At 42.6% G+C, this 24346-nt stretch overlaps 1 protein-coding gene across 1 annotated transcript; it reads left to right on the top strand.

Annotated features, from left to right (window-relative positions):
• Window positions 1–2722: 2722 nt before the first annotated feature.
• Window positions 2723–23909, top strand: SNX3 (sorting nexin 3). The gene is made up of 4 exons (XM_033143551.1): window positions 2723–3130; window positions 20437–20532; window positions 20879–21003; window positions 23207–23909. The coding sequence occupies exons 1-4, from the start codon at window positions 2969–2971 to the stop codon at window positions 23310–23312; spliced, it is 489 nt and encodes a 162-aa protein (XP_032999442.1). The 5' UTR covers window positions 2723–2968; the 3' UTR covers window positions 23313–23909.
• Window positions 23910–24346: the final 437 nt, after the last annotated feature.

The following is a 24346-nucleotide window of genomic DNA, read 5'->3' as shown; positions in this document are numbered from 1 at the left end:
ATACCTCCAATCAAAGAGACAGGTAAAAATATACATCTCCTTACAAGATGTGCCAGTCCATACAAGTAAGGCATACATTCTCATACAAGTAAAAGACACAGTAGTCCATACAGTTGTTGCCCTGCTTCTCCCATAGGAGCCAACTCCTAAGGGCCAAAGTCCCTTCAGCCCCTCCTAAAATATTTGAGGGGACCAGGCCCCTCCAAAGTTGATGGGCACACGGTCATTCAAAGGTCATGCATGCATGTCATGTGATCGCCTGCTCCCCCTATTTTATTCAAGTTGGCACACTTGGGGTGGCCAAGAGGAGTTTCTCAGGGACATAGAGGCCTGGAGAGCTGAATCTGGGCCTGGATCTGAGGCAGAACTGTCAACCTTACCTTTTTTTGCATTGGGAAACGGCCATAGCTGTCAACTTTTTTTTTTTTTTGCAATGGGAAACTGCGCTGGAATAAAGGAATTTCCCGCAAAAAAAGGAAAAAGTTGCCAGCTATGATCTGAGGTTCTTTATTCCTAGTATCAAGATTATTATTTTTAATGGAGTATCATTGAAGCCATTGCTTCTGTATGAATCTATCTTGTTTTTCCTGACTTCTATTTAGCAATTTCAAGCATAATTTATGTATTCAAAGTGTGTACTTGAGAACTCAGGGTTCAGGAAAGTGTATTTTTAGTTTCCTAAGTAAGTCTTGCATAACTGAGTGACGTGTTTCTGAATCAGTGTTTCTCAAAATTCTGATGAAAGATTTTCAAGTAAATGTTCCTTCCTCAAAATCTGCAATATGTGTTTAAACTATTCGAGAGGAGTGTGACTGAGCTGTTTTCTCGTAATGCCGTGATCAAGGGCCGTTTTGCCCAACAATTTTTAATACAGCACAATCAACACAACTTTTCCCAGTCATTTTGGCAGAATGAATTGATCTTACAAATGTGCCATGGATGATATCCAATGTTGTTCAAGCAAACATACCCTTTCTCTTTTCTCCCTGAGGCTCCTCATGCCCCCAGATCTGCTCTGGATGGTTCCCCAACCCTCGTGAAGCTTTGGGAGGCATGGTGAGCAACAGGAGGAGGGGGAGTAGAGTTAAGGGGGTCATGTCACACAAACAGAGGTCCATTCCACTGGCAGATAGGCAATGGATTTCATCCCGTGTTTATAACTCAAAATACTATGTCTTACTATAAAAAACTCTAACCATAGGTGTGGTGATGTGCAGCATGGTTACATGCTGGCTGAACCATTCACAAGATGTGACAGATGAATGGCTTGATTCTCTGTAGATTTACTCAAGTAGTCCCATTGAGTTCCATGGGACTTACTCCCAAGGAAGAGTGCACAGTACTCCAGCAGTCCCAGAACTTATTCACACAACTGTATTGATGTGGTTTCTTGTGCAGAGCCAGCCCATACATAGCTGCTCTTTCAGATATTTCTTCTCATTGCTCTAAGATTCCTGATACCAGTACTGATGAGATGACAGACAGAGGGCTGTGTGGCTGCATATGGTTGACATTTACCTACATATTAGTTTTGTAATACAGAATGAGATCTCATATTGGCAACCCCCATATCTTCTGGTATTAAACATTGTACTCATTTATTGATTAAATTAATAAATGAACAGTTGTTAATAATCATTGTGACTTATGGGTGTTAATTCGGTAATGTAAGCAGCATCAGAGATGAGGCTGAATGTTAAAAGATATGGGTGTCACCATTATGACAGTTCATTCTTTGTTACAGGAATGCTTTTAATGGAAAGTGCTGGTCATGGGTATTTTTCTGCCTGAAGCCAAGGACAAATTAGCACCTTCCCAGCCCATATACAGAAGGCAACCAGACTGGTAGTTTAATATTGGTAACAACAGGAGCTCACACTACTCCAAAACTGAGGGTACCAGGCTAGCCTTGGGGGTGCAGAATAGGCCGCATGACACATCCAACTCTGTACCTAATCCTTTGCCTTGTGGCCAGCATCGGCCGCCTGAGGTCTCTGCCTCACTTTGCCTCATGACAGGGCTGACCCCCATCACAAAGCATGTGCTGTGAAACTGACCTGCTCTTTTCAGAGAGATCTAGCACCAAGCATGTGCTTCCTTATCTCTGTCGTGTCTGGAAGCGCGGGTGCTGGAAGGTGAATGCAGGCTTCCTGTCCTGCAGAGTGAAAGACATCTAACACCCCCCGCCCCCGAATCAATGGGCGTGCCTCACTCTGCAGATAATCGCCGCTTTTACTCTCTGCCGCATTTTCAAACACAACCAGGCAGGCTCCTCTTAAAAACACAGCTACACTGGTTGGTTGAAGAGTCAGCAATCTCACGCAAACCTTTCCGCTTCCCCTCGCCCCACGAACGACGCTCAAATAGACACGGCTTTTACTGCCATTTTTCAAAGCGCACTAGGGAAAATACTCTGTTATGATTCGGAGCCTGCGCCCCTTTATTTCCCCAGCTGTGAGGTGTGGGTATTTTCCAGGATCACTCCAGCTTTTTTAGCCACGCCCCTTTCGAATCCAGCAAGGCCCCCAAAGAAAATTCTCCAAGCTCCGCTAATTGCGCTTTGCCTCTTCTACTACCGAACGCCGCGGCATTGCGGGAGTTGTAGTCCCCGCGGCCGCCCCTGCGCGTCGCGTCGAAGCGGCCTCCCTCCGATAGGAAGACTACAAGCCCCGTGGTGCTTTGCGCGCGTAGCAGGGCTCGCTCCCTCCGGGTGCGGTCGGCGGCTGGGCCGGAGCGTGTCGCGGGGGCGTCACGTCGGCTGGTCACCCGTGAATAAGAAGGCTAGAGGTGGGGGTTGGGGTGGGGCTGCTGCGCCGTGACGCCCGAGCGACCTCCCAGGCCTCCCGCCCGCCTGCCTGCCCTCGTCGGCGCTCCCCCCTCTCCCCTCCCCCGGTGCTTCCTCCGTGGTCCTTTGCCTCCCGGGTCCTCTTGCTGAGAGCGAGCGAGCGGGCGCGCGCGGGCGGGGGAAATGGCTGAGACCATCGCGGACACCAGGCGCCTGATTACGAAGCCGCAGAACCTCAACGACGCCTACGGGCCGCCGAGCAATTTCCTCGAGATCGACGTCTCCAACCCTCAGACGGTGGGGGTGGGCAGAGGCCGCTTCACCACCTACGACGTGAGGGTCAAGGTGAGGGATCCCAACGAGGAGTGGACGGGGTGGTGGTGGATGGGGAATTATGGGGGGCGGGCCCTGCTGGAGTCTCGGGCTTATCTGCTATGGGGAGCGAGGGTGGAGGTGCCTTGCCTGTGCAACTTCCAAGCAGTAAGGCCTCTTCACTCCTTCAAATACGTGCCTTGCCTGGGTGGTTGGGTGGTTGGGCGTAGCTTAGAAGTGCCTGAGCCAAAATGAAGGGCTTATTTTTTTATCCCCCACCCTCACACCCTCTTTCTTTCCCATCCCCCCCCCCCCGCCATGTAAGGTCAGGGGCATTTCCTCACTGGAGACCTCACTGATTCCCTGGCACACCTTCAGAGAAGATGCTGCAGTTCCATATACATAACCGACATGTCTTTAGCACTCTGATCTGGCAAGCTTAGCTGAGGTTGACAGTGACATCCTGTGCAGTTGAGGGTGGGGGAGGTGTGTGGGGGGGGAAGAGATATTTCAAGCTGTCCATTTTCTCAGTATCTTCTAGTGTTGATTCCTATATGAATGCTGTTAGCACCATATTAATACAGAATGAAAAGTCTGATCACAGCCTGCGTATGCCAGGGTTCTTGAATGCACATATAGATCCCAATTTGGCTTCCTTCAGATGCTTGTAATTGGAAGTGTGTGTGTGTTTCAATGTTCCTTATCTCTGCAGTCCAGAAATGCAGTGTGCTTCACCTTGGTGCTGTTCCATACTGGCCCCATGTCTCATCACACACCAGAGTTATGCTAAGTAGTCTCTGTAGCTGGCTTCCCATACTCACTGTTTGTGGGGTCTCCATGATATGGCTTTACTTTGGTTATTCACAGTACTCTCATGAGTACCTACTTATATGTGAGAGCAAAGAAAACTGCTGTGAGAAGGGCCTCCAGTGACATCCTTCAAAAGCTTTAAATGGTGATGCTTCCCTACATAATGTCTAGTAACTGGTAGTAGTCACTGCCTCTGAACAATTGTGGTAATTATTTTGGTCCATTTTTCATATTATTGTATTTGTACTCAGCCTTTAACTCCAATGGGAAGCCCACAGCAGCGTTATACATTAAGGAAATACATTGTTCTCTGTCTCTCACCCTCGTGATAATAACATTCTCTGCATTCCTATAACTTAAAGGCTAACCAGGGAATTTATTCTCTGGTGGAATACCTCGAATTCATAGTGTTAACTGTGTCTACATGATAACAGAAAGATAATCTCAAGGCTGGGCAGTTGGCAGAGTTAAGATAGTGCCATCTCATTGTTTGGGGAAGGCTTTAAGGCAGGGGTCGGCAACCTTCGGCCCATGAGCCGGATGCGGCCCACGAAGACCGTTTTACCGGCCCGTGAGCCGCCTGCTCGACAAGTCCCCTGCGTGCTATGCTAAACCGGCGCAGCGTGACACGGGGACTTGCCAAGTGGTGCCGGAAATGGCATCTGCGCATGCGCAGATATCAGAAACCACGTCTGCGCATGCCCAGACGCCGAAAATCGCTTCTGTGCAGGCACAGTTTTTGGTGTCTGGGCATGCGCAGAAGCGATTTCCGGCACCACGGACATGTGCAGACGTGATTTCCAGTATCACGCTGTGCTTGTCCAGTCCACAGATGATTTCCGTGGGAATGATCCAGCCCATGGCCGGAAAACCTTGCCGACCCCTACTTTAAGGTCTTCTATAACTGCAGTAGTGGATCAGGGACCGCCACTTGTCTCTTGTGGGTTTTAGACAACCTGGCAGGAGAGAATAAGAATTTATCTTTGTTTTCTCTTTCCCTCTCCCACTTTCAGGTAATGGAAGAACTGTCATGCAAGGGTTGAGGAAGTAATAATTTTGTTACATCTCTTTGGATGTACAGTTCTTGAATTTATTAAGAATGACACTTTGTCTATAAAGGTGTTTTCCACCGGCATTTGTTTATGAATTTGTTCTTCCCTTTATGATAAACGTTGTAAAAGTAGGTTTGATCTGAAACAAGTAACAAATTTCTTGTTGCTTCTATTTACTCTGGACAAGGTTGTGTATTTCTAGCAAAGCTGAGTGTGATAATGCAAACTAGAGCCATTGGCCAATATGTTTATGGATTGCTGAAAGTAAGTAAGGTCTAGGGTAGTAGATGGCCTAATGTTATTTTAACAGGTTGTGTACATAAGTGGGACAGGAGAAAGAATGTATGTGCTTAGGTTGCGTAGGTTAGATAACTCAAAACGAGGGAGCCCATAGCACATTGCTACACATTCCAAAGGTCCTGAATTCAATCCCTTCCATTGCCAGTTGAACAAATCTTGCTGTAGTAGGGCTGGGAAGACCTCTTCCTAAGATCTTGGGAGAGCTGCTGTTGCCAGTTTGTGTAGAGGGTACTAGATCACATAGACCAGTACAGTAATTAGGAATAAGGTAGCTTAATGAGTTGAGGAAGAACTTTTGCTTGAGGATGTGCCAGTGTGGCAAAGTTTTACTGAATACAGTCATGTTTTCCTTTTAATCCGTTAGATTGCTTCTTTGGCACTTGGTTGTCTGTGCAGTCCTGCATGTCACTTGATCTTGTATCCTGTTCCAGCTGAAAGGCTCGATGTTTTTAAATGATCCAGTTGATGAACTTTGCTTCCTGATGCAGTGTAGGCTCTTAGATAGCAAGGTATAACCCATGCCTTCAGAAAATGCTTATGTATGAACTGTGGAGGAACTAGTTGGCGGATATTGCCTACTTTGGGTACTAACTGGCATTCACACTAATGAATTGTGCCTGGCAGTGCCGACCTCCGTGCACCTCTACAATATGCCCTTCTAGTACTACCCCATCACAAGACTTGTTGATTTTGTGTACCAGTTGCTAGAGCTGCCTTGAAAGCTGCAGAGTGCAGTATTATCATGAAGATTTTGAATGACCAAATTGCCAGATCAAAATAGAAGACATTGCACCCCTTTCAGCAGATGGTGATAGCAAAAAGAATTCCTTGCTGTTTGTTTATTAATTTATTTTCATTGCCATGCCATGACTACCATGGGTGTAGCCCAGGGGGGCAGCAGCCCCCCCCCCATCAAGTAAAACAATAGAAATACTTAACTGACTAATCATGTCGGTTCTGCACCCCCTAACAAAAGTCCTGTCCTGCCCCTCCTAACAAAAATCCTGGCTACGTCCATGATGACTACTAAGAACACCCTGGATCAATAGTGGTTCCTAAAACAGCAAAGTTGTGACTCATGGGGACCATGAAATGCTTGGGAGACTACAGTTACAGGTAGGTAGCCGTGTTGGTCTGCCATAGTCAAAACAAAATATAAAATAAAAATATTCCTTCCAGTAGCACCTTAGAGACCAACTAAGTTTGTTCTTGGTATGAGCTTTCGTGTGCATGCACACTTCTTCAGATACTGAAGCTCATACCAAGAACAAACTTAGTTGGTCTCTAAGGTGCTACTGGAATGAATTTTTTTATTTTTTATTTTGTTTTGACTTGGGAGACTACAGTTTGCCTTGCAAATGGTTTCACCTGGACTTAGTTTCAGTGACTTCCTTGCATTTAGCCTGCTTAAGGACCTTCATTACCTTTGTATCTTGCCTTTTCTCTTCAAGGTTAAGAGCCTGTTGTGAAGAGGGTTGTCCCATTTCATTTTAACAGTCCTACAGGTGAAACTTGAAAAATTAGAATATCGTGGAAAAGTTCATTTATGTAAGCAATTGTTTTCATTAGATAGACTCATGACATGCAAAGCGAGGTATGTCAAGCCTTTATTTGTTATAATTGTGATGATTATGACGTACAGCTGATGAAAACCCCAAAGTTGAGTTTGTTAATTTGGGGTATCGCTCAAGGCAAACACACTATTTCAGTGTTTCTCAACCATGGGTTGGGATCCACCAGTAGGCCTTGAGCCATGTTCAGGTGGGCCTTCAGTACCTCAGCCAGCCCATTGCCTCCTCACCTGCCTATCCTGTCTTCTAGTCCGGTCATTCCCTTATGTTTAGACCAGGGCCAACACCAGCAACTCCCTGCATGCTGAGCAAAGGTGGCCGGGAGACAGAAGTTTGGGATGCGGGAGAAGGGGGAGGGAGAAGGATCTTCTTCTTCTGAGGGGAAAGGGCCCAGAGGAAGTGTTGAAGGAAATTGGAAACTGAGATAAAAGATTAATGTTATTATTGTTGTAATTATTACTATTAATAAACTTGGAAAAGAAATGAAAGTACCTCTGCACTTAAACTGACAAGTTAATTGAATGAGCCAGAAGTGGCTTAGTCATGCTGGCCACATGACCCGGCAGCTGTCTGCGGACAAACGCTGGCTCCCTTGGCCGGTAAAGTGAGATGAGCGCTGCAACCCCAAAGTCTCCGCGACTGGACCTAATGGTCAGGGGTCCCTTTACCTTTACCTCACCGGTTCACACACAACACTAAACTTGTTAAATGTTCTTAGATGCAGCTGCAAGGAGACGAAGTTTTCACTTCAGTTTTAGATTACTCCAGACTGGTTAATCTTAACTATAGTTTGCTGAAACAAGTCAGCTTCTTAATCCATGAGTTAAGGTGGTTTTCTCAAACAGACCATAGGTAAGAGTAACCACAGTTTGGTTCCAGGTGATATGGCAATATGTGTTTCATCTAAAACAGAAGTGAAAGCTTCTGAACCTGTGATCATGCTGGGGGTGGGGTGGGGTGGGGTGCATATATGTGAGGTTTTCTAGGCTCATCTTGGCCTTTATCAGCATGAATGTTGTGGAGCACAACACCCATCATCCCTCAGTGCTGGCCATGCTGACCAGAGCTGATGGGAATTAGAGTTCAATAACATCTGAAGGGCACCATGTTGAAGAAAACTGCTGTAACTATGGCTTAGCATCACATCTGAAGCAGCCAGTGATTGATGATTCCTAACAAGCTTTGGTTGATGTGCCTGCCTGCTAAATTTACTCTCCGCAGCTCCTGAGCCACCAAACTAATGGGAAATGAGATTTTTTTTTTTTATTGCTTTTATGCTGTTGCCGCTGTTACTATGGGAAGATCTTTAAGTGTCTCAGAATCCCAAGGCTAAAACTAATTTATAGACCACACTTGATTTGAGAGCTTGGAAGGTATCAACAACGTGAATTTGCACGTAACTTGAGTACATTGCTTTCACAAAAGACAAGGACAGATGCATTTCTAAGACTAAACTAAAAGTTACTATTGAGCCTTTCTAATGGAAGCTCCTTTTTTCTTGGCAAGCCTCAGATTAGATACTTAAAAGCTATTATATATTGCATTTACCACTTAACCTATATTAACTTTTAATATAAAGCACGTAGATTTAATCTTTCATGTTCACAATTTTTAAAAAATAAATTGCTGCCTTAAACACTCCACCTAAGAAAAGCTTCATTGAATTGGCTTAATGCTCTAACTAAACACACATCCTATTTGTACCCTTTTTGGCTTTCCATTATTAACGAATCCAGGCGCTGAAGAAATTGAAGGTGAGGAAGGCATAAAAGTCCACTTTAACAGCACTTTAGGATTTCTTCTTATCTGAAATGGACAAGAACTGTTACTGCAGATAAGTAGTGGGTGGGGTGAGCTTTCAGTTAGAGTGATTCTTTGCACACATCAGTGGTGTTGTTTTGTGGTACTGTGGCGAGTGCATGCTTTCTTATGGAGTTGCACTCCTAAAATAGTGGACTCAAAACACCTCTTTCCCCCTTTTCTTCCTAATGTCTCAAGAAATGAAACTGATTTGTAAAAATGTTATATGGGGGGGGGTGGATACGAGAGAGAGACATTGCACATGCTTTTGTAAATAAAGAAAATCTTCAATAAAAATACATTTAAAAAAAAAAACTTGATTTCATTGGGTCTAGACCAAAGCATTGTGAGACAAAGGTTGAGATGGCACCTTCCTCCCATTCCATTGTGTGAAGTGGGGAAGGAGAAGATTTAGAGGGGGCACCATTCTTGGCACAACGAGAAACTTGAATTGTCTCATTCCTCTCTGAGACTAGAACTTTTCTGTCTCTTAAAGCCATTTAGGCTTTCCCAATATATTCTTGTCTATTCAGAAGTGCACAGGATTGCAGTCTTCCATTCAAATTTGCGAAAAAGGATCGAATCCTGAAAAGGATCTGATCTGCACCACTCACATTTATTTGGTCTCTAGCATATATCCATGTTTCTCTACTGTTGTATTTCCAGTTCTACTTGGACTTGGAAGATTGCACTGTAGTCAGATAAAAATGGTTCTACTACATGCTCCTTTTGAGTGAGTAATATTTTGTTTACAGCGAAAACCATAGAGGTCAGGTATTCCCTATTGACAGTGACAAGCACTAAATATGAAATGCCACTCTAAACAACAAAGTTGCTCTCAAATCATGAAAGCATACAGTTGATTAGTTAAAAAACTAGAGTAGGAATTGAGTCACTAGTCTACCTTCACTTCTTCCATCAAGCAAAGGTACGCTAGATTGATCCAACAGAAATATCATTGTAATAGAATATTGCTTCAAGTGGTTTATACCACAAAGATTAAACAGCACTAAGAGTCAGATATTTTAACAATGTAGCAGCAGATGGTTCATTCTGTCATCACAAGCCTGGCTGGATTGATTTAGATCAAGGAGACTTAAATTGCAAGAAAAAAGCCCAACATACACCATTGATTTAAATCAGAGTTTTCCACTTACTTAGATATTTCCTGTGTAAAAGTGCTTGCAAACTAGTTACTATAATCTTAAACTTTGATTTCAAACTTCAGAGCCTTTATCAACCTTGAAGGCTGCACTGTTTTTCCTACTATTTAGAAAATGATGAATAATTTCTTTATTTCAAATAACTCATAATCCTGTCACACTGCATTAGAATTGCTTGCATCATGAATATAGAAGAATTAAGCCAATTAACAAGCAAGTTTTAAGGTCACTTATCTGCTTTGGTGGGTGAAGCTTGTGACTTGCCAATGCACCAGTATCAATGTCATGTACTTGTATGATGACTGACAAAGTTAGTTTTTTTCACAATTCATTCCCTTTAAAGAAAAGTAGTTGTTCATAAGAGGATCATAGAGTTTTAAAGAGTGTTTAAAGTTCAGGTTGGTTTTAAAATATTGTAGCTTAAACACTAACAATCAAATCAAATAGTTTTTTTTGTCAGCATCTTTTGTAGAAGTTGCATTCTGATCAAAAATTACAAAGGAGAAAAGTATATGTCTGAATTGGGATTAGAAGAAATGTACCTTGGTGCTACTGATGAGTTAATGCCTTGGCATGTTCTAGAACTACACAATCTTTCTTAGAGTTGCAAGGTGGGATAAAATGTTCATCTCGGAATTGAACAAAAGTGTCTGATTCCACTGATATTAGATATGCCGTCCTAGAACCAGGTCTTTTCCTTTCAGGTTACTCTTACAATTACTGTGTTCTTTCAAACTGGGTAATAATGGGTAGCAGTGCATGTTTCTTTCTCTCAGTTGTCCTGAATCAAATGATCTCTTTAAGGTTAATTAAATTGTCCTTGGAATGATGCTCTTGCAAATTCTGCTGATTTGAGGGTCCAAGCTGTATTCCTTCTGCATTTTCTTTCCTTCCTTTTCTGCTGTTCAGCAACTTTGAAGAGCCAAGCGAAAGTCTTTCTGAGGAGATGCGGGTGGCAACAATATTAAGCAACACTTACTTGAGCATGTGCTTGCTGTGTCTGAAGTATACTTAGTCATGGGATAGAAGTCCCTGATGTATCATTTTTATTTCAATTTGTATGCTGCTTTTCCATTTTAACTATGCCCAGTGTGGCTCACAACACAAATGCAATCAATACATCATGACACTCAAATATTAGATAATTTCAAAAAGTAATATATTGAATAATTCACTTTGGTGACAGAAAAATAATGTAAAGCTATACTTACAAAAAAGGCTGATCGCCGAAGAATTGATGCTTTTGAATTATGGTGCTGGAGGAGACTCTTGAGAGTCCCATGGACTGCAAGAAGATCAAACCTATCCATTCTTAAGGAAATTAGCTCTGAGTGCACACTGGAAGGACTGATCCTGAAGCTGAGTCTCCAATACTTTGGCCACCTCATGAGAAGAGAAGACTCCCTGGAAAAGACCCTGATGCTGGGAAAGATGGAGGGCACAAGGAGAAGGGGACAACAGAAGACGAGATGGTTGGATGGTGTTCTCGAGGCTACCAACATGAGTCTGACCAAACTGCGGGAGGCAGTGAAAGACAGGCATGCCTGGCGTGCTCTGGTCTATGGGGTCACGAAGAGTCGGACACAACTGAACGGCTGAACAACAACAACAACAACATATGTAAATACTAAGGAAGGAATTTGATGTTTTGCTAAGATTATTGTTCTGTTGGGGCTTGTTGAGCTTGTCAGACAGAATAATCCCTCCTCTCCGCACTGCTCTGGGGATTCGCTTAACTCCACAGCCAGTTGTGGGGTGGGGTGGGGTGGGGAGTTTACAGGGAGAGGAGAGGGGAAGGCCCCATTTTGCAAGTCGAACTCCTTGCACAGCTGACATGACTCATTAGTTGAATCCCACCCTAAGTATTTTCAGTGTTTATACTAAAATTCTCTGGCCTTTTAAGAAGAGACTTCTTGAAAGCACTATAGACCTGTTCTTAAACTGATTATACACTTGGAAGAATGTATAATCAGCTGGTAAATTAACTGAAGCAACTTCGTATTGATTTTCTAGATATCAAGAAAAATTGTGACTTTCATGGTTGAGGCCTGACCATTTGGTGTTGCCAGGAATTATTTCTAATCAGTTAATGTAAAAAGACCTTGTTTTTCTCTGAGATAAAGAAAGTATGATTCTATACAGCTGCTAAGTACACGGAACCCTATGACTCTCCTATTTGGCAATGGGAAACCTCTGGTCTATGGGCCACACCTACCTGCCCCACACCTCATGTTAGGTGGCTGAGCCAAAAGGGGGTTTGCAGGCACCACTGATAAGTAATAATAAGACCTTTGCAAGGTGCTTTGAAGCCCTGACTATCAGCTAATAGTCACCAATTCCTACAGAATCAGTTGATGATTTTTGCTTGGGACCTCAATTCCAGAATCTGTTCTCTCTAACGGGTCAATAATTCAATGTGAATAAAAGTTTGAAAACATGTGGATCTGTTCTAGACAGATGCTTAAATGACCATTAGGCTATGAAGTCTCCTCGACCTGTGCTAGAGGATACTATAACTGGTGGTTTGTTGGGTGGGCTGACAGCTGCTCCTACATGGGTACAGCCACTTAGCTGATTAAATATTTTCTGTTGGAGATCAGTGATCCAGAGTCCAACAGCAGGATGCCACACATTACACTCCTTCCATTTTTCAGAAGGATTGTGAGCTTTCTTGCAAGCAGGTCTGAATGTAGCCCCTGCTGTTAAAAACAGTACGAAGCAGATGTGTTATTACAGAGTTGTTGTGATATGACGTGAGGTGAAGGAAGTCTGCACAGAGAAGCAGTTCAGCCCATGTGTTGACAGTGTTAAGTGGAACTGTCCCTGGAGGCTGGAGTCCTCTTCAGAATTGAGCAACTGTAGCTGATGCCATCTGCAATGAGGGATAGAGCAAAACAGAAGTGCAAAGGGAGCAGCCCCTTCTTGATGACTCAGGTTTTTGGCAAGTGTGTGCTTGTTGTGAGTCTCGGAAGCTCTCTTTCTGCCACTGGTTAATATAGCTTGAGTGATCTTAAGCTTCTGGTGGTTTTCTCTCTTCCTCCTCCTCTCTCCTCCAGAATATCATATGTGGCTACCCTTTGGCCATGGCTGGAGCTAGCATGCTCAATAGCTAACTATTGATGCAAACTGGAGGGCTTATATTGGGAAGGGGATTTCTTAGGAGTAGCTTTGCAGGTTTTAAGTGCTTCTACATCAGGGGTGGGGGAATCTGTGGCCCTCCAGGTGTTGGTTGAGCTACGGTGCCTAGAGCTGAGTGGTGACGTTTCAACATCTGCAGGGCCACTAAAGCTTTTGAGAATTTCTCCATATGCAGGTATCATTACATGTGTCTAGCAGGTCACAGACAGTTTTGCAGACAAAAAAGTTTGCATCTGTTCTGACACTGAAGTCAATACAGAAGAGGTGTTAAGATTCTCTTCTGATTGGTTTTTATTGGGTAAGTGTCAATTACTGACACTCAAGGTTGTGGGCAAGATGCTCGTTCTGATTCTCTTGCAACTTTCATGCAGCTTACCCCAGGAGAGATGTAGGGGGAGGAATGTAATAATTTTTGTTTTCCCAGACTGCTTAGCCATGTTTGATACCATTGGCCCTGGTAGCCCCCTGATCCACCTGGGGTTCTGAGTAGGGAACATTGCTTTGTAGTGGTTCTGCTCATACTTCGCCTGCAGATCCCAGGGAGCCTTCATGCAACATTCTGTAAAAGTTCCATTCAGCCTCTCATTCCATAACTTTCACATTACACTTCTGGTGAAGGATTTCTGAAATATATATTCTGAGTGGATTATCATTGGTATCTTAATGATGCCCAGCTGTTACTCATTTCCATCTTAATCAAGTATGTAGTCCTTGAATGACCGACCACCTGAGGCCTATGATGGTTGGATGGAGGGGAAATAAGCAAAAACAATCCATGTATGAAGGAGTTTCTTTTGATGGACAAAAGGGGTTGAACTGTCTGTTTGAGAAGAGATTTCACTCCTAAACTGTTGACCTGCGTTTTAAAGGGGATGCAGTTTGTGCCTCCTGGATTCTCAGAGGCTATTGCTTAAGAATTTTATTTGCTGATTCTGTTGTGCCAACTGCCATGGTGACCTTTTTACTGGAGCAGTAATTTCCAAACTTTTCCCCAAGGACCACTTGAAAAATTGCAGAGGGTCCTGGAGGACCGCTTAATGCTTTTCCGGCCTATTGTAGCAATTGTAATGTACTGTGCTGGATGCTGCATGGTTTTTCATTGTATTTTTACGGATACAGCACAGGCAACTTGAATGAAACTCACAGACCACTGAAGATCTACAGACCACAGTTTGGGAACCCCTGGATGCAGTAAGGAAATTTCAGTTGATATAGAATGCAGTAGCCCAGTAGGTTGTTGGTTTCCGGGAGTATATAAAATATAATATTTGCAAGAATTCAACTAGCTATCTGTTAGGCCAGATAGCTTCTCAAAAGCTTTAAAGAACCTACGTTAGATACACCTTCAGATATCTTCATCTGATTGCTGACTTGCAGTAAGGAATCTCCTTGCAGATGCAACCTACATCATAAGAGGCTGGATTGCCCTTGACAGTTGGCAGAACATTCTGTTGGTGCCCCACACTTCATGGAGTTAATCTGTCCCTAGTTACCGGTATCTACTAGGATTTGAGAGTCAGGCCACTTACATTGTGAGTGCTTAAGATTTCTGGTATTGTTCCTGCTGCAGATTTCTCCCAATAGCCTGAATTTTGAAATGCGGTATTAGCTGCCATTTACCAATGTTTATCTGCTCTTTGCTTTATCGTGACATTGTGCTGATGGTTGCCATTGTTGGATTTTAAATTGCTTTGATGTACTCCACTCTGGGATCACTTAAGGGCAGGTAAGAAATAATTCAAATTAAGAAACATGGGAGAGGGTAGCCCAGGGAGGAGAGAAATCTCTTTTCTGTAGGCAATTGCAAAGGCATAAATTCAACCTTCCTGAACTTGATGAAGCCTTTGTAGCTCTGCTTACACTTGTTTCTTGTAATTTTGCACCATTCTGAACAATCGTGACCTTGACCAACGTGATACTGAATGTCTGTCACATTAGACCCTTGGTTATAGCAGGCTTTCAGCCTGCAAGGCTACTTTACTCTCTCCAAAAATACGCCGTAGTCCTTGTTAACAATATGTGTGGCCCTCTGGGATTCTGATATGTACCGTGTTCTAAACTGTGGTTAATGTCAAGAATTTAAAATCCCCCTGCGTGAGCCTTATTTCTTTTTTAATGACTAAGGCTTGTATTATCACTGTGGCAAATGTCCAAATAACTGCCCAATCTAACATATTGGCGTGATAGGCGACATGAACACCCTCCAGAGGCTGCCTCCACATAAATAAAACATGTACAATTTAGTTGAATAGCTGACAGAATTGGTACCCAGTGGTCAAAGTTTACGGAAACTCTGCAAGCTGCCCTGTAGTAGGAATGTTATACAGGATTTGCCCTGAAGTACTGCTGTGGGCAGTTTGAACTTCCTTTTTGTAATGCCTCTAGAGAGGCTAGGACCTGGCAGCACTAATTCCAAGAATTCTACCAATTCTCTTACAAACGTCTCTTCTGTCCCTGTAATCATGGGTTTGGCAGCACACATTTGTGATTCAAGGTTATTTTTCTATCATAAGTATCTGGTAGCATTGCTGATCAGTCAGTGGAAATACCACACATTTGTGCTGAATACCCTTTTGCTTCTAATAATTCAGAATGGCATCTTGTATCAAAGCCCAATCTACGAGCACTTGATCTTTCTAGTGCAGTGTTTGTATAGGCTACGATCAGTTAGCACTTACTCTAGTTATCTTTTAGAAAAAGGGCCTTTTTTTAGAACCTCCCTTCGGTTTAATATCTCAAAACCTATTAAAGGACTTCTTGTTGCTGTACACCTTTTTGACTTTCCCACTTGCATGCATCTTATGGCAAGTAATGCAAGATGGAAAAAAAACTCAGGTTTGGGAGGGACTGATTAATATACCTTCCATTTTTAAAATGGAACTACCATTGATGGTGTGTTAAGGGTTGTTGACTCATGAAGAGAGTAGCACAAGAGAACTCTCAACTCATCTAGATAATTTCACTCCGTCCTCCAGTGCTCGCCATGCACTTAAAAGGAAGGTCAGTTTTGAATCTGGTTTTATATATTGTAACATCTTTGCATAGTATTTGAAAAAGGAATCTTGCCACTTAAACATGTTGGGAAGCGATGATGCTGGTCAGTGGTGGTGGTATTTTTCCAACATGCATAACTGATACAAGTAAAAGTGTATAAATGAAGATCAGTGTGGGGGGCGGACTGGCTTTTCCAGATGGAAATTCTACTTGGGGGGGATTATGTGATGGCCCACATGTAGGCACATTTTTTTATTTATTTGTTGAAAGATATTGCCCCACCTGTTAGTCAGGACGGATGAGTGGCTTACAAAAATGCTTGGGCTTTCTCCTAAATTTAAATCTTTTAAACAACTATTGCATCTCTTAAGAAAGACTTAAGACTTAAGAAAGGTTCACCAGGTACCCAAATAATGTTAACCAGAGAGAATCTGCCAGAAGGAGGCAGTAGAAGAACATTGTAACTTCTAAACTCCTTCATAACGTGTAGGTGGCACATGCAAGAGAGTCTCAGGTATGCTGGTTTTACATCATTCACTTCTGCCTGATAGCTAACTATAGAAAGTTTATTGGAGCATCTGCTTGCTTTTAGAAGCACACACACCTTCCTGTTGGCAACTGAGTTGTAGGAAGGCTAGCTGCTATGAAGGTGGCATCAAAATTGGTGTTAGTTACAGGATGGCTTTGTCCAGACACTCTTCAGGGAGTCTTTACTTGCAGGTGTGTTATAGATTTAATTAGAAATGGCTGGCCAGAATGAGAACATTTCCCTTTTAAAATCTTTATTGTAGAAAAACAGTAAGGTTAGAAGCTTTTCGACATAATGAAACAGGCTTTTCAAATTTATTTTCTTTGGCATTGCAACCAAAATGCTGTAACATCCCTATAAGTCCCCACACTGTGGTTCCATAATCAATAGTCTTTAATTGATGGTATACTCATTTTGCTCGCATAGTGATATTTTAGGCCTCTTGGCAAAAACATTTGACTTGCCAATGTTCATACTTGCAACGGTGTCTCAAAGTAGGTCCTCTGCAATGAGTGCCTTAAGAACAAACGTTGTCCACAGAACTTACCTGTCACTCGGCCCATGCCATGCCTTTCCTTAAATTTAGTTATTACACTTAATAGAGCACCATCCTACCAAAGTGTCTGAGGCGGTATGACCTTTTTTGAAAAAATGACTAGAATCTTTAAGGTGTGAAAAGTATGAGGAGGGGAAACTTCTCCCTTCAAGTTCTGCTGGAGTCAACTCACCAAGACCTGCCACTTCTTTACACAACTTGTTGCATGTTGTTGCTCCGTATACCTAGAATTCCCTACATGGTATCATCTTCTAGTCAAAACTGCATCTTCTGTGAGATCTTTGGGCACACACCTTAGTATTAATCCCCTGCTGAAACCATGGAGCTGGTTATGAAGGTAAAGCAGGGGATCACGGGGAACCTATGGCTTTTTGGGAGATTACAATTCCCAGTTCCCACTAGCCCCAGCAGCATCACCAGTGGCAAAGGAGGATGGAAATTGTGGTTAAACAGCACCTGAAAGGCCACAGGTTAAATCATCTTGAGTTCTCTGGAAGAAGGGTTGGATATATTTTTGTAACTAAATGTCAATATAAATAGGTGTTTGTTTTATTTTAAAAAACTGAGTTACAACAAAATAGGTTTGGGAGGTCAGCACCTAAACTGCACCATTGACCCTATATTACATTGTAAAAGCATACAATTCATTTGGTTCAAACTGGGACCTTTGTGTTCCCTTTCATTATTTGGGATGGATCCAAGTGTAATCCAGCCTTGCAGACACATATAAAGTTACACCTTCTCTGTCCTTGAGGCTCTGATGTAGTTTTAGCAGGTGGTCTGCTGGAATGAATTGCTGCTATCTCAGAGCAACTTACCGACTTCAAGCTTGGAACAGTGCAGCCCTTATCACTCATGCATATCTCATTGGAATAGATAAGTAGTCTTCAGACCTGGGATCCGCCTTTAACCCAAACATGTATATGGGGAGCCATTTCTTAATTCTCACCACTGCCACCATATTTGTATGAAGTTAGCACTGCCATTGCAACCATATAGGTCCCAACCCACCAGTTGAATACCAGTGATGTAGAATATCTCATTTGCCGTCTTGCAGATATCCTGCAAGAATCATGAATAGCTTTTTTAGCCGCTCAGTTCTATATTTCAAGGCATTTCTCCCTCTCACATATTCAATACGCAGTTTTAAAGTAGCTGCAGACTACTAGAAGCATGCAACTGAAGTGTTAACCAGTGTGGCAGAAAGTCTCACACTCCTTTGCAGTTATCTAAGCAGCTGTCTTGAGGTAGCTTATATCTTAACAGGAAACGACTTGGCAAGAGTGAAACAGCTAAATGTGTTGGGAGTCTAAATCATGATTGTGTCAGAAGTTCAAAGGAGGAAAAATGGAGGGGTACCTATATTGGGTCAGCTCATTTTACCTAACACTGTACTTCTAAGCCTTATATATTGCTTGGAGATTAACTTTTATAGGCTCCTGTACCAAGAAATAAGAATTTCCGAGGCACTCCTTTCACTGCTTTATCTTAACACTGAATAAAAGAGCAGTTAACAAGAAGGATTAAGTAACTTGAGCAAATGGAATGTTAAAGGTGAAAATCTCACCTGCAGAAAACACTAAAACTCTACAGGCCTTACACACTTACAATGACTTAATTTGGAACTCTGCTAAGAAGCCAAAAGGTGAAATCAGAGAGCAATAATCCACTGTTTTTATTCTGGGAATCTTTACTCCTGAGCTCTGGGGAAACTGTATAGTGGTGTTCCCTGCCTGGGACAAAAATGCCTTTACAAAAGCCAGCATCTTTCAATGCAAGCATGACTTTTTAGCATAAAGGAACTCGTTAAGAGAAAAAATATACCTTAAGACATTAACACAATGAACAGTGTTGTGCTTACCTGGGAAAATGCAAGTGCCTTCCTAATTCCGCTTGGGTTGAGTTTCACACCATGTACATACAGATGTTGCTGTACATGATGGAGCACAGTGGGAGGATTTCAGCGTCACACTAAGGTGATCGTTTAGTCAGGGTAAGCATTTTGGATTGCCGTACAGAGCGATCTCCCTTCTCCCCTCCCCCACACTTTCCCAAGGGTTCTCTTGACCTCCTAAGCCAGTTTTGGGTTGGGGATGGGGGGGGGAGAGAAGGTTTAATACAAAGAGCTCATGGGTTGTATTCAACATAGTGCTAAGGCAAGCATTCTCCTTGCATAATGGGATGTTGTCTCCTCTCCTCTTCCCCCTGCATCCTCCCAAATCTGTTCTGGGTTCCCCCACCCCACCCCACCCCTCCACAGCAGATTGGGGGGGGGCAGGAAGGGGAAATCCTGTTGCACTAGTCGTCATCCTTGCAAACGTGTGCAACTATGCCATGTCCCATACAGCAGGGACTCTTAATGAATTTCAGTGGTTGCTAATCTACCACTGAACCAGAGTCAAGGTTTTTGTTCTGACACATGGTTGCATTGTGGAGATGTTTGGACTAGTTCTGTTTAGATTTCTTTTTAATTTTTAGGGTACAACTTTTGTTAAATAATACCCAAATGGCTTGGGGCCCAGTTTACTTCAGGAACACCTCTCTTCCAACATCTAGCCCATGAAATGAGATCTGCTGGGGGCGGAGAGCCCAGCCTAAAGGGAAAATGAGGGATCAATTGTCCATCTGAGGGTTTTCTTAACAATATGTTCCTGGCTGGAGGTTAGGCTGGTGCCAACATCGTTTTGGTGCTGCCTGAAGACCTGTTTTCTCATGCTGGCTTTTTAAAACAGTAACACATGCCTGTGTAGTGAGAAGCTTTTGCTTTTGTGTTATGTATGCATTTGTTGTAACTTGTTCTAGGGCTTTCCAACCAAGTACAGGATGTAAGTTTTTAATAATATGCCTTTTCCTACACTTTATTATTATTATTGACAGTGTTGCTCTGTACATCAAAGAGGACATAAGTGTAGAATCCAACAAGCTATAAAATCTGGATTTGGGCCCAGTTTGGAGCAAGCTTCCTTTGTCATGCTGGATGACCTAACCAAGAAGTGGACAGAGGGAATGATGGGTGCTTAAGGAGTGAAGTCTACAAGCTCCCTGAAATGAAATGAAACTTTGTGCAGAAAAGTGTTCAGAATATGTTCTAGAGTGAGGCTGTGATTAGTTGTTAGTATGAACTTTCTTATGATTAGGATAGGCAGTGTTGCAATGGCAGCATTAGCCTGGAGATAAGTACTTATCATCCAGAAGGGGTAGGACAGATGCTTACCTTTTGTGGACAACAATTAGAGCTAAAATAGTAAAATCTCTATACTTAGCCCTCACAGTGATGTTAAGTTTGGCACTTGGGCTTGTAGCGTATGAGCAATACATCCTGAATGCAGTGTTAGGAAGGAAGGAAGTCTCAACTTAATCAAGCCTGTGTACTCTATTGTTGATGAACGGTGATGGGACATTCCCCCCCTCTTTCCTTTTCTTTAGACAAACCTTCCTATTTTCAAATTGAAGGAGTCTTGTGTCAGGCGAAGATACAGTGACTTTGAATGGCTTCGAAGTGAACTAGAAAGAGAGAGTAAGGTAAGGCAAAACATTTTCTTGGATACAAACGTGTTGTGGCACTGAAAAAGGTTGCCCTGGGCAGTTAAGTAATGTGGTGACAGCGGTGGTGGTAAGGATTGCAAACTCAGTTCTGGAATTTACTGTGACCCGAGCACAGGCCGTTCTGAATCCTTGCAGCTGTGTTTAAGCTTGGCACTTCTGTGCATCCCATATTAAATCAGCCACCCATCTTGAGTGCCATGTCTAAGGAAAGAGTACAGCCCATGTACTTCTAAAACCATTTTTAGGCACTGTATTAAAAACTAGATGCTCTGTACATAAAATAAGCAGTCTGTTAGTAATTCAGATCACAACTGTCTTTCAGGTTGTAGTGCCTCCCTTGCCTGGAAAAGCTTTTTTCCGCCAATTGCCTTTTAGAGGAGATGATGGGATATTTGATGACTCTTTTATAGAGGAAAGGAAGCAAGGGCTTGAACAATTCATAAACAAGTAAGTGCACTATTCTATTTTTTGAGTTGTGTAGAAATGTCAGTTGTGTAAAGGCAACCACATTATACATGCTTACATCTGTCATTGGCTCTGGTGGGTTTAGCAGTGCAGTTGCTCTCATACCACGCAAAGCTCAGTTCACCTTTTTAAATGCTCCTGAAGTACTTTCAGGGTTGAACTAGCATCTCAGCGCTATAAGCATCCAAGCTGAACAGTGTACAAATGCTTTAACATTTGCTGCAATGATTGAAGTATTTGTCGTGACCTGGGTTTTGTTTCAGTTTTGCTTAATTTATGCAAATTGCTAAAATTACAGCATGTAAAGATAGAATCATACAAATAAGGCTGGGGGGAGGTGGGGGAGGGGCTGTGATTCATCAGCTGGAACAGTTAGGTTACAATCTGACTACGCAGCCTGAGAAGCTGATGTTCGTAATGTGGCAAAATGGTTTTTCCACATAGCCTTGGCTAGGGTGGCCATCTCTTCAGATTTGCTTATTGGAACAGTTAAGCCTTGGCTTTCATATTAGGGTCAGAGGGGACAGTGACTGGAGTTGCATGGTAGTTTTGCCTCCTTGGCAGTTGCCTATAGGCTTTCCAATCCTGAAATTGGAGGGGGATATAACAGATGCATTTTTCATGTGCTTCTCCATCCTGCTTTCTGAAACTTGCTTATTTTAAGGCATCTGGATATGAAGTGTAAACTATTTTATTTTGCTGGAAGAAGGCTTGGCCTACAACTGCCCAGTTCTGCTTTGACTTATTAGAGGGAGGGTGACCAGGATTGGTCCCATAGATCCCCATCCCATTTTGCTTCTTGGAACAAATACTGGTCATCCTCCCTCTAAAAAATCAAATGAGAAGATGAACGTTATCAAATCAAAAACAGTTCTGAAAGTCCAGTTCATTTGGTAATAACTTATTTGGACATGATGGTCACCTTTAATTGTGCATGGACTTTATTTGCATATAAAATAGGAATAGGACAATGCTTCTCATTGTCATTTTAGTATTTGTCCTAATAGCTTCATAATTGCAGCTCAATGGCATGAAATTTGTCTTTATGACATCGGATTAGGCAGTGGCTGCAGTCACACGGCTGTTGATTCTGTTTTCCTGACGTTTCCCTAACTCTTAATTTCCACATTATATTTGAGCTTTCACAGAATGTCAAAGCCACTTCCAGAAATAGAATGAAATATAGTTGAAGTTTTCAGGGGGAAACCTTGTTTGCAAATGACACAGGAATTGGCACTAAACTTTGACATACCTTTTTGGATGTGGCATTTATCTTGTGGAAAGCTCCAATATAACATGGAAATTAGAAGGACAACGTTGGGAAAATGGAATAAACTGCTGTGGGAATGTGGCCTGTCTCTAGCGAAGGGAATTTGGGTAGCAGGACTTGGGAAAGGTTGTCTGACTTGACAGCGCAGAGTCTGAAAGCAATTAACAGTGCTAGGCAAGATGGGCCAGTGATCTTTTCATAGCTGGCTTATATCATCCATGAGCTCTCAACATCTCAGATGGTATCCAGTGGCTGCAGGAGGGCAGTGGCAGTTTTTGTAAGCAATCTTTCCCTCTCCAAAGTCAGGTCCTACTGAATACTGCAGGCTGAGTGGGAGGTGGAGGAGATGTGAAAGAAAAAAAATTAGTTACACAACTGACTACAGCCCCCGATTTTTGGATACCTTCTAAGGCTGTCTTTATCTTGGCAGCTGTTCCTTGGGAAAGTAGGTTTGCTGCTGAGTCTTTGCATATAGGATGTGCTCAAAATTCCAAATGGCTAATATGTTGTTTGCTCTATTCTCCTTGATGGTGGGGGAGGGTACGTTAGAGTCCTGCCACAGATCCCACCCCCCTTAACTTTTGTCAGGGATGATGACTTGCTGCAGTATGATCTCTCTGATAGCAATCATGCTGGTGGGATGCTAATTCTGGTAACAGTTGGCATGTCTTTGCTATTTCTGAAAGCAAGGGGGAAAGCTCAGTTTGCAAGTCTTAAGTGTGCCGGTGGGTGGGTGGTAGCCCATTAGCCATTGGTGGAGTTGTTTAAATGCCACTTAAGATAGGGAAGAGTTTGATTTTTGTTGTTGTGGGGTATTTAAAAGCAAGTCTAAATTGCAAATCTTCCTGAAAGTTTGGGGTGGGAGAGTGATTTTTAAAACTGGAAGTCTTAACTTTTTTTATTCTCAAATTCTAGAGTTGCTGGCCACCCCTTGGCGCAGAATGAACGCTGTCTTCATATGTTCTTGCAGGATGAAGTAATAGACAAAACCTACACGCCCTCCAAAATAAGACATGCTTGAATGCTGCACAACACTTTAACTGGCATAAATGTTAGTGGTGACATACTTCGTCTAAGATATGTAGTTTAAGGTTTTTAGCATGCTGCAAACAAACTGGCACCAGAAGCCTTCAATATACTAACAGCACTGCGTGTTCTTTGCATTGATCTTTATGGCATTAAAGAACTCTAGGTAAACCTGCTGTCAGACTGTTGATTAAATGGCTTTTAAAAATCTCAGTATTTTGAAACTCTTCCCTTCTTCCTTTTGCAATGACCCTTGTGGTGGTTACTGACTCAGCCTTACTCGAACTTGCACTGTTTATGGTGTCGCACGTTCACTTTTCTTTGATTTTAAACACTAGAATATTTCTGTACAACAACTAGTATTCAACCTGCAATTTGGTGACTAACATGGTGCATTGTATTCAATACCCCCTTGTATAAAATAAGCACTTCTGTAGTTGTATCTTTAAGCTTGCGAGGGGCGGGGTGGGGGGCAGCCTTTGTACTGAGAAGCAATGAGGGAGCATTTCTTTATATTGTGTAAAAAGAAAACAGATTTGTATACTAAGAACATTTGTCTAAAAGTTGTTTTGAAATAAAAAGTAAAAATGCACTTAGCATGTTCTTCCTGCTATGATGGGAAAAAATAGTCCTTCTCTCTATACCTTGGGCTGGCTTATCTCCCTGGATAAATGTCCCACTGCACAGTGTTTTATGCTGCCTGTACCTTCCACTTAAGTAAATGGTTCTGAAATTACTTGACTTCATTCAGCTTGAAATACTAAAACTCCCATTGTAAGTGACAGTCCTATGTGTTATTGCTGCGGGGCAAGTCCTACATAAATCTTTGGGACTCCTGAGTTAACAGGGATAGGATTGTTGGTTTTCTCCATATGGCGCTGCAGTTACAGCTTATGGAGTACTGAATCAAAATTATAGTACTCCTTCCTCTTACTCTGGGTAACAGTACTCAGTGTAAGCTAGAATCTATAGCTCTGAAGTCTATGTGAGTTTTCTGCATCTGAACGATTAATTGCATCCATTAGTATG

Source organism: Lacerta agilis, chromosome 3, assembly GCF_009819535.1.
Source record: "Lacerta agilis isolate rLacAgi1 chromosome 3, rLacAgi1.pri, whole genome shotgun sequence".
Classification (NCBI taxonomy): Eukaryota; Metazoa; Chordata; class Lepidosauria; order Squamata; family Lacertidae; genus Lacerta; species Lacerta agilis.
The sequence above is the reverse complement of the archived record's forward strand: the minus strand, read 5'-3'. Positions and strand labels throughout refer to the sequence as shown.

Coding starts and splice junctions, on each gene's coding strand:
- SNX3 (XM_033143551.1), top strand. CDS start 2,969: ATGGCTGAGACCATCGCGGACACCAGGCGCCTGATTACGAAGCCGCAG. Junction 20,533..20,878: donor AACTAGAAAGAGAGAGTAAG/GTAAGGCAAAAC, acceptor ACTGTCTTTCAG/GTTGTAGTGCCTCCCTTGCC. Junction 21,004..23,206: donor CTTGAACAATTCATAAACAA/GTAAGTGCACTA, acceptor CTCAAATTCTAG/AGTTGCTGGCCACCCCTTGG.